Source organism: Girardinichthys multiradiatus, chromosome 20 (genome assembly GCF_021462225.1).
Source record: "Girardinichthys multiradiatus isolate DD_20200921_A chromosome 20, DD_fGirMul_XY1, whole genome shotgun sequence".
Lineage (NCBI taxonomy): Eukaryota > Metazoa > Chordata > Actinopteri > Cyprinodontiformes > Goodeidae > Girardinichthys > Girardinichthys multiradiatus.
In genome coordinates, this window is record NC_061812.1 from 18900274 (window position 1) to 18910530 (window position 10257).

The 10257-nt window shown below is 38.9% G+C and overlaps 1 protein-coding gene across 1 annotated transcript; it reads right to left on the minus strand.

Moving 5' to 3' along the window:
* Positions 1–90: 90 nt before the first annotated feature.
* Positions 91–9930, minus strand: park7 (parkinson protein 7). Its single transcript, XM_047347413.1, has 6 exons — positions 9740–9930; positions 9274–9375; positions 7255–7314; positions 5786–5855; positions 2153–2239; positions 91–470 (listed from the first exon to the last, which is right to left on the minus strand). Exons 1-6 carry the CDS (start codon positions 9827–9829, stop codon positions 310–312), a joined length of 570 nt encoding a protein of 189 aa, XP_047203369.1. The 5' UTR covers positions 9830–9930; the 3' UTR covers positions 91–309.
* Between the last annotated feature and the right edge of the window lie 327 nt (positions 9931–10257).

Below are 10257 nucleotides of genomic sequence, written 5' to 3' on the forward strand. Positions count from 1 at the left end.
TACACTATACAGCCTATATTTAGGCATTAAACAAGCAAGTAAAAACAAGTCAAAGTGACCTCCACCAGCAATACACCACAAGGCAGGACAGAGTCTTCACACTTATGTTTTTAATGACAGACTGCACAATGAAAACTGTCAGGGAGCTGTTCAAGCAATAAACCAAACAGGGAAATTAAGTTAAATAATTTGTGGTAATTATCCAGTGATAAATTGCAGTTTATTTGCAGTCATGACATTATGTGGTGCAAAAAAGAAATCGGCTGATCTGTAGGTGCCACAGTTCCTCCAGAGCGAAGAGCAGAACAGTTAGTCTTTCATAATAAGAGGAGCCTTGACTTGAGCTGCAACCTCAGCCCCCATAAGTTCCTCTACGATCGACAGGGCAAACTCAAAACTGGTTCCTGGCCCACGGCTGGTGATGTAATGCCCATCCTTCTGCACTCGAGCTTCTGAATATTTATAGTGGTCTAAAAAAGACACAGAACAATGCCATTAGCATGACGTGTGTGATCTTGGGAGCTAGGAGCCACTGCTCAGATGTACATATAATCTGCCACTGTTTCACTGCACTTAGTTCTAGTATGATCTGTCGAATTCCTGCATCATCCTTCACCTTAGAGTGCTGTGCTCTGCTCTCCAACTGCAGAGTGACATGATTCTTCACAAGTAAAGAGCAAGTACAGCACCATCTGCTGCCCTTTACAGATACTTACAATTCCACCCACTGAGATTTCTTTAACAGCTAAAGTGCTTTGCAGAACTATTCATACCCCATGAACATTTTTCATGTTTTTGTCATATTACAACCATAAATCTCAATGTACTTTATTGGGATTATATGTAATACACCTACATAAAGTAGTGCATGGCTGAAGTGGAAGTAAAGTGAAACATGGTTTTCTACACTTAAAGTCCAAACAAATCTGGTGTGCATTTGTGTTCGGTTCCCTTTACTCTGATACACATGAATAAAATTCAGTGCAACTGCCTTCAGAAGTCACATAATTAGCATATCGAGTCTACCTCTGTGTTATTGAATCACAGTACAAACAAAGCTGTTCAGTGAAGACCTCAGGGGTTTGTTACGAGAACGTCAGTGAACAAACAGCACAATGAAGACCAAAGAACACACCAGAGAGAACAGAGATAATGTTGTGGAGAGGTTTATAAAAGGGTTAAAGTAATAAAACTGTATCCCAGGCTTTGAAACTTTTTAGAGAGCTCTGTGCAATCAATCATCTGAATGAGAGCCTGGACGAGAAAAACATTAATCAGAAAAGAAGCCAAGAGGCTTATTGTAAGTCTGGAGGAGTTGCAGAGATCCACAGCTCAGGTGGAATAATCTGTTGACAGGACAGCTAGTTGTACACTCTACAAATGTGGGTTTTGTGGAAGGGTGGCAAGAAGAAAGCCAGTGTTGAAAGAAAGTCCTATTTATAGTACAGGACATAGCACACATTAGGAAGAAGATGCTATAGTCAAATGAGCCCATAATTAAATCGTGACCTACATGCAAAATGCTTTGTGTGGTGGAAAAAAACCCTGAACATTTAATCCCCACTGTAAAACAGTGTGGTGGCAGCATCATGCTGTGGGGATGCCTTCTTTCAGCAGGAGCTGGGAATCTGGTCAGAGATGATGGGCATATGGGTGAAGCTGAGGTTCAACTTACATTAAAGCTCATTCATGTATTTAGAATGGCCTAATTAAAGTCCAGAATAAAATTCAAGTGAGAATCAACTGCAAGAGTTGAAAATTGATGTTTACATTCACTCACCATGCAATCTTACTGAGCTTCAGCAATTTTGCAAAGAGGAATGGCCCAAACAATTCACATGTAAGATGTGTAAATCTTGTACTACTCTAGTACTACTGGTACATACTCTAAAAGACTTGCAGCTGTTAATGCAGTATAAAGGTGATTGTACAAAGCGTCTACTCAGGGGCAGCAAATGTAAAGGCACATCCACAGTTTTCAAAATCCTATTTGTAAAAAGAAAAAAAAAAAAGCTTTGTGTTGGTCTATTGCATTTTATCTCAATAAAATACACTGGTGTGTGGTTGTAAAGTGAAAAACTGTGATAACGTTCAAGGGGCATGAAAACCTTTGAAGGTCAAGGCAGATGATCAAAGTCTCTAATGTTTTTACCTCCAGCCATCATCTTCTCCTTCATGGCAGGATGTGTGGTGACTGTGCTGCCGTAACCGATGCCATGAGCCAGAAGAGCGGTCGGACCTGAAGAAGGGCAAAGCTGGTTAAGGTGTGTCAGATAGCTTTCAGACACCAAAAATGAATGTCCTTCAAGTTCAGCATGAAACATATACAAAGAATATAAAAAAAATAAATTAAGCAGTTTCCAGAAATGTCTATATATTCCGGTTAATAATAAATGAATAACACATATGCACAATATCTAATAACACTGTGTCCCTAAAGGTGTCCTCAACCGGAGAATTGTTTCTAAGAATACACTCATACAGTATACAGTTTCAGCTTCTCTCCAAAGACACTGCAACACACTGGAAAGGGAGGGAAATAAAAAGGAGAGGCTGAGGACACAGACTTCTGCTGCATTAAGTTTGGTAATGCCCTGACACTGCTGTGAGCTCATCCAAAAACTGTTAATAAATAGAAAGTTATTGATCATGCTGCTTTGGCTGCCTTCCCATGCAGTCTCAAGATTACACTTTCCACAGTGGCAGAACAACAGACTGGCGTATAAAGCCAAGCTACTCCGGTTACCAGTCCCCACCCAGAGGACGCCAGTCTGGGTAAAAAAAAACCTAAAAGCTTGGTAGATGCAAAGAGACATACACTTGCAGTGCCTTGCAAAAAAAGTCACCTTACCTGGGCTTTTTATCTATTTTGTTAAATTTAAATGACAGGTTTGAATGTTTTAAATATTGTTTTATGTGATGGATCTGCACAAAATAGTCTTATGTTGGTGTAGTTAAATGAGAAAAACATAAAAACAAATTTTAAACTGAAAATTGCCATGTGCATATGTAACCACCCCCTTTGATATGAAGCCCTTAAAAAGTTCAGGTGAGACTGGAGTATCTGTCCAAAGGACCACAATAACCTCCATAGAGCTGGTCTTTATGGAAGAGTGGCCAGAAGAAAAGCCATTACTTAGTGTTAGGCATGTTTTGAGTTTGCCAAAAAAGGCATGTGGGTGACTGCCCAAATGTATGGAAGAAGGTGCTCTCGTCAGAAGAGATTAAAATTTAACTTTTCGGCCACTAAGGGAAGCATTACTTCAGGCACAGATCCAACACATCCAATCACCCCTAGAACACCATCCCTACAGTGAAACATGGTGGTAGTGATCATCATCAGGGACTGATGATGGTCCGAGTCAAGGAAAAGATGGATGGTGCTGCATACAGGGATATTCTTGAGCAAAACCTGTCAGTCTGCCTGTGATTTGACACTGGGAGGAAGATTCACCTTCCAATAGGAGAGTGACCCAAAGCAAACCCTGAAATGCTTTAAGCGTAAACATTTAAATGTGTCGGCATGGAAAAGTCAAAGTCCAGACCTCAACCCAATTGAGAATTTGCTCGACATGAAGGAGTGGGAGCAGTTTTGCCTTGAGGAATGGGCAAACATCCCAGTGGCAACACGTGGCATGCTCATAGAAACTTCTCCAAAGCTACTTGCAGCTGTAATTCCCACAAAAGGTGGCTCTACAAAGTACTGACTTCAGGGGGGTTAACAGTTAAACACGCTGTAGTTTTCAATTATTTTGTTCTATTTGTTGCTTGCTTAAAAATCAAATAAATTATGCATCTTCAAAGTTGTAGGCATGTTCTATAAATGAAATGGTGCAAACTCTCAAAAATTCAATTTTAATTCCATTTTCTGAAGCAAAAACACATAAAAAAACCAGGGAGGTAAATACTTTTTCAAGGTTGTGTCTTCTGACAAATATTAAATAATATTCTCAGAAATCAAGCTCTTGAGTGGCCTTTTGTGTCAAGATACAATTTTTCATGTTGGTCTCATGATGCACCCTCTCAAGGTTCGTTATCGCTTGTATTCCTGTGAGGATTTCAGTCATATTTAGGACGCCCTTCAATCCACTTTGCTGCACCGGTCCCCTGTCCCTGTTTGAAACATCTTTCCTGCATCCTTTCTCTGTCCATGAAAGCTGTCTGATAAAATCCAAATAGACATGAGGTTATTCAGGGACAAGCATATGTGCAACCTTTCACCTGTGTGCCACAAGGGGTTGTCACCAGTAACCTCAAGTTAATGAAGTGTGGCATTAAGGGACAGAAATAATTTATCAAAACGCCCCTAAATCCAGATCCAGAACAATAAGTCTCAGGTTGCTTTCTTTGTATATCTTTGCTTCCTGCCCATCTGTTGTGGAAACAGCTGTCTTATCAGCTTTGCTGCTTTTGGTTGAATCCAAGAATACAGGATCTCTCTGGTAACTTCAGAGGCATTGGAAGTCTCTCCCATCATATTACCTCAATGTCTTTAACAGATGTTGTCCCGTGCTTTCAGGCAGAAGCCATTTTAAGTACAGCAGCCTTTTTGTTTTGTCTGTCTGTCTGCTGCTTTTTCATCTTAGTATCAATTCTCCAAAAAACCCTTTGTAAGGGCAAGTACATAATATAATTTAAAGAGCAGCACTTTGCATATTTTGATTTAAAAAAAAGACCTTCACATTTGTTATATCTCAATAGCCCCCTCCCCCCCTTTTTTTTTAAAGATGCTTTGAGATTTATAATGAAATATGATTTGAGATTATATACCGTTAATGTGACAATCTGTACAGTTCAACTGACAAAAATCTGAAAATAAAATTAAAAATTAAGAAGCTGCACTCTCTGGGCTCTATAAGTCTGGACAACCTGACTGATTCTTTGATAAAGCCAATTTTAATTCAACACATTTTTGTGAGTTCACACCTGCCATCTACTACAATGAATCTGGTCCACCTGAAATCACATTCAAGCACCCTAGTAGGTTTTACTTTACTGTTACTTATTCGCATCCTTGAGATAAAGCAACAGTTTGCAGAGAGCTTTAGAAGTATCAAAAAGATCTAATTGTTCAAAGGTATCAGTCAGGAGAAGCATTCAGGATCTGCAGAATGTTCTATGGAGTGCTGGTTTTGTTCTACATGTGACAACAATCTCCTGTATTCTCCATTTTTCCAGACTAAGAATTAGCATTCCAAGACATCCACCTTTTTTTTGCACAAACATTCAGGCTTTGCTAATTTTTGCAAAAAAATTAAACAAGTGACAAAATATCTGTTGTAAAATGTGTTAGTTTAGCACAAGAACCCTGTGCATCACCTTAATAACACCATACCCACGGCGGTGGGTGCATCATGCTGTGGGGTTAATTTTCTTCAAAGGGAACTGGGTTTTTTGTCAAGGTAAAATATTTTTATCATTTTATTTACCATGTTCTTTTTTCTCTGCCCTTTACAGAGTATAAGCCACATAAAAGATTGAAAACGTTTAAAATTATTTATCTTGGTCTCATTTGTTTTATGTCACAAAAACCTGCAATCTACCTCCTATGGGGTTAAAGTTCAATAGGCATCACAATCCCTTAGTCATATAGTAACTATAACATGTGGCAAACTGCTCGTGTACAAATGTGTGCAAATCTTTCCAGAACATCTACATTATTAGATTAAATCCATGATGACCAGGCCTATAGTCACATCAGATCCAGTTTTTAACCCACAGGCAGTTCTTGCTATCAGAGGTGAGCCCCATATAATTAAGGCTTGTTTGTTTTCATAAGCTGTACCTGCACAGATGGCTGCAATCAGGCCTTTTCTGCCATCTTGGTCCTGTAACACCTCCTTCACAGCAGAAGACTGTAAAAAAAAAAAAAGAAAAGAAGAAGAAAACAGATGCACAGTGAGTCATTTCCAGACCATGTGATGATACTGTGTATATGCTGACTATATTATAGTAAGACACAGTGGAAGAGTTTTAGACACATGCTACAACACTTCTCTGCAAATACAGCATATTTAAGCACCATCATAGATTTATATATAACCTAACCTTTATAAAAATATGCTTACTTTAAATGCTGAATCATATGGAACAGACATTCATTCTTTACCGTAATCCTGCATGAAGGAGAGACAGTGACTAAGCAAATCTGACTAAAAAGACACAGAACCAGGGTATAAATTGTAAACTCCACTATAACCTGGGGAAATTTATTGAAATTGCCTTTTTTAGGCGTGTTTTCTATAAAATCCTTAACGTTTTATTGTTTCTGCCACCAAAAGGCTAAAGCCTCTCACAAGATGCACTCACTTCCACAGTGATGTAAATGACTTACTGCCAGTTATCTCAGACTTTATGCTTTATGGCAGATGTTGCCTCCAAGGGTGACACAACCCTCTGAAGGAGGGAAAAGATGTGTTTGGGTAGGGGTTAATAAACACTAGCTATGTTTACATGTGAAAATTTCTTGATTGGATTAAACTTTGTTCGGACTAAACAGGAAAAACAAAATCCTAATGCAACGATTATATATGGGCAGAAAAATGGAATCATGACGTGCGTTTACATGCAACACGCTTATTTCAGAATAGGAGCAGTTTGACACGCGTAGAGTCGAAAATGTGTCAGGTTGACATTGGGCACATATCTGTCAGGTCAGGTCAGTTTGACCCAATCGGAACAAGTGTTTATATGTACGCGGTTCGGATTGCAGATCCGCATAAAAAACCCTTTCATTTGGAATACAAATTCCTTCCGACTGAGCCAATCCGATCAGAATATTTCAACTGGCGCAGCTACAAGTACCATTTTTATTCCGATCGTTCCTTTAATCCAAATACTTATGTCCAGGTAAACATGCCTACTATGCCTCACACACAGCAAACTCCTAAAGTGCAAAACAACCAGCTGAGATCATCCTTTGTGTCACATTTTATCTTAACTTCTGCAGAACTGAGTATGTTTGCATTGCTGTTCATCCGTAACAATTGAATGATGTCTCAAGTGAATTATTATAGCAAAATAAATGTCCGCCCCGACAAAAACAGACTAAAGAGTCAATATTAGAAACAAAATCTAAAAGCAGTTTATGAAGTATCATTTTAGCCTTGACATTGTTCCCAATTTCCATTTTTATTTTTAAAAATAAAGTTATTTTAACTTTTACCATCGCTACTTACTTTCAATACTCACTGGACTGCTCATTGAGATGGAGTAACAAACAAATGAACAAAGAGTCACGTGTAATTTTCTCACCTCAGCCAGATTCTGGGCCCCCGGCATTCCTCCTGGAAGAAGTACCACATCATAAGGGCCCTTAAAAACCACAGCGGATAACATTTAACAGCACAGAACAGCAGGCATCACCTAGCATATCGGTTAATACCTCTCAATAAAAGTCTGGATATTATTAGAAGAAGAATTATAATTTTAGGAGTCCATGACTTCTAGAAATGAGTAACAAATGAATAGAAAAACACCCGCAGATTCAATGCCTTAAAATGAAAATTCAAGTGCTTAATAGGGCATTTTGAAGGGTTTTCTTGTACTACAGCATCTTACAAACGTATTCATCCCTCTAGGACCTTTACACATTTTGTCATATTACAACCACAGACATTAATGTGGTTGATACATGATAAATTGTGATTTAATGTGATAGACAAACACAACACAGCACATAATTGTGAAGTGGAAGGAAAATGATAGCTTTGAAAAATCCTATAAATCTGAAAAGTGCATTGCACATTTATATTTAGCCTCCTTACTCTAAATACAATCTGGAGCAACCAATTACTTTCAGAAGTCGCCTAATTTGTTTTCTGTGGGATTCATTTAACCCGGTTTGGATGGAGAACTTCTCTAAACAACAATTTTCAAGTCTTACCACAGATTCTCATTTGGATTCAAGCATGGACTTTGAGTGGACCATTTAAAAAAAATAATATGTTTTGATCTAAACACTTTCATTTCAGCTTTGACTGTATATTTGGTATTGTCATCCTCAAGGTGAACCTCATTGCAATTTCAAGTCTAATCCATTTTTTTCCAGCTCCCTCCATTATCTCATCAACTCTGCCCAGCATCTCTGTCCCTGCTGAAGAAAAGCAGCCCCTCAGCATGACGATGTCATCACCATGTTTCACCATGGGGATGGTGTGTTCAGGGTTATGTGCATTGTTAGCTCTTCAACACGCAGTGTTTTGCATGTAAGGCAAAATGTGTAATTTTTGGCAGATTGCAAGCAAAACATCTCATGGTGTCTTAACAATGCCTTCCTTCCTTCCACCCTCTCAAAAAGGACAGATTTGTGGAGTCCATGACAAACAGTTCTCCCAACTGGATCTCAGCAGCTCCTCCAAAGTTACCATGGGCTTCTCTAAGAAAAATACTTTAACAGTCGAGCCTGTCAGTTTAGTTGGAAATCAATATATTTGTAGGTTTGCAGATGGGCCATACTCTTTATTCTCAGATGATGGGTTTGAAGGTTTCTGTTTGTTTTCAAGGCTTTACACAGCCTTGCCCCGCCTTATTTAACCGAGCTTCTCCACCACTTCTACTCGGTCACTTCGGTCTGCTGACCAGCTGGTCCTGGTCATTCCTAGTTCCAAGCGGAAGCTTAGAGGGGATAGAGCCTTCTCTATTGAGGCCCCTAGGTTATGGAATGCTTAACCTTTGCACCTTCGACAGGTCCCTTCACTGTCCATTGAACCCATTTAAAAACGTATTATTACTCATTGGCCTTCAACCCAACTGGGACTTGATTTTACTCAGATTTTATAGGTATTAATGTTATTTGTTTTATTGTTTGGTTTTTTACTATGTTTGTACTGAGCTTTTAAGTTATTTACATTGTTGTGTGCTTACCTTTGTTTTTTTATTTGTTGTTCAGCACTTTGTTACAGCTGTGGCTGGTGTTAAAGCACTTTATAAATAAAGTTGATGATGATGATGATGAACAGTGCTTTGTGAACTGTTTAAAGCTTGAAACATGGTTTTTATAATCAAACTGCTTTCAAACTTCCCCAAAACTTCATTTCTAGCCTGTTTCCTGTTTTCCTTGGTCTTCGAGATGCAGTTTGTTCACTGACCCTTTTTCAGATTTTGCTTTGTAAAAAAATAAAACCCTTGAACCTTTTCTTCCCCTTCATGATTATGGACTAATGTTTGTGTTTGTAATGTGACAAAACTGAAGAAAAAGAAAATGTTTAAGGGCTGTGAAAACGTTTGCAAGCCACTCATAGTGACTGCTTACTGGGGGACCAACAGACTCACCTGTTTGCTGGCTTCCTCCAAACTGGCATCAGGACAGATGACAACATTTCTGCTGCACTGGACTGGATCTTTTCCAGTCAAACCTGCAACCGTCACTGTAATCTACACATATAAACATATTACTGCAGACCAATATCACAACATGGCATCCTGACTTTAGTGGTTTATGTAGAGGTTAAATGAGGTCGGACTTTGACATTTAACTTGGCCCCAGTGTTATTGAGACCATCCACAGTTAGCAAACTTGGTAGCCAAATCACCAGCCAACAGCCAATTGGTTTGGGGTTTTAAACACTCATAACTTTATTACTTGTGCATTTTGGTTTATGTGACTTTAATTCATGTTCAATATGATAAAAAAAATACCCTTAAAGGGTGGTTTAAACTAGAAAATTCAAAGCAGCGACTGCAGGGTTGCCTGTTATTTCATGCTAGCAGGCTAACAGATATAAACTGCAGTACGAACCCCGGCTCTGCGCATAATGTCGACAGGAATCACTGTCTCCATCTCTTCTGCGCCTTTAGACAGAATCACTAAGGCTCTCTTTCCTGCCATGGTCAGCTTGATGTTTCGCCTCTGCAGAAACAAGGACGCTTTAACTTCCAGCGGCGTTCCCCTGGATTCAGGCGTGCTTTGAAATGAGGCGTTAAAAGGAGGAGGGTTGCCAGATCGGGTCAGTAAATCCCCCTATATGGAGACAGTTGTTCTGACATCTCAAAAAAGTGAAGAGAACCACAAGGCCTCCATGCTTATTCTATTTATGATTTCATTCCTAATACAAACGTAGAAACTCCAAAACAAATATAAATCATGCTCATCGTGGTTATCTCTTTATAATATCCGATTTCCAACATGTCTCAGCCCACTGCAAAGAACATAGGATTCAGGGTTATTCAGTTTATAATAATTTTATAATAAATTTCAGTTTAATCACAGCTGATAAGTGGACGTCTGTGAATGAACTTTAACTTGTACTTACTATG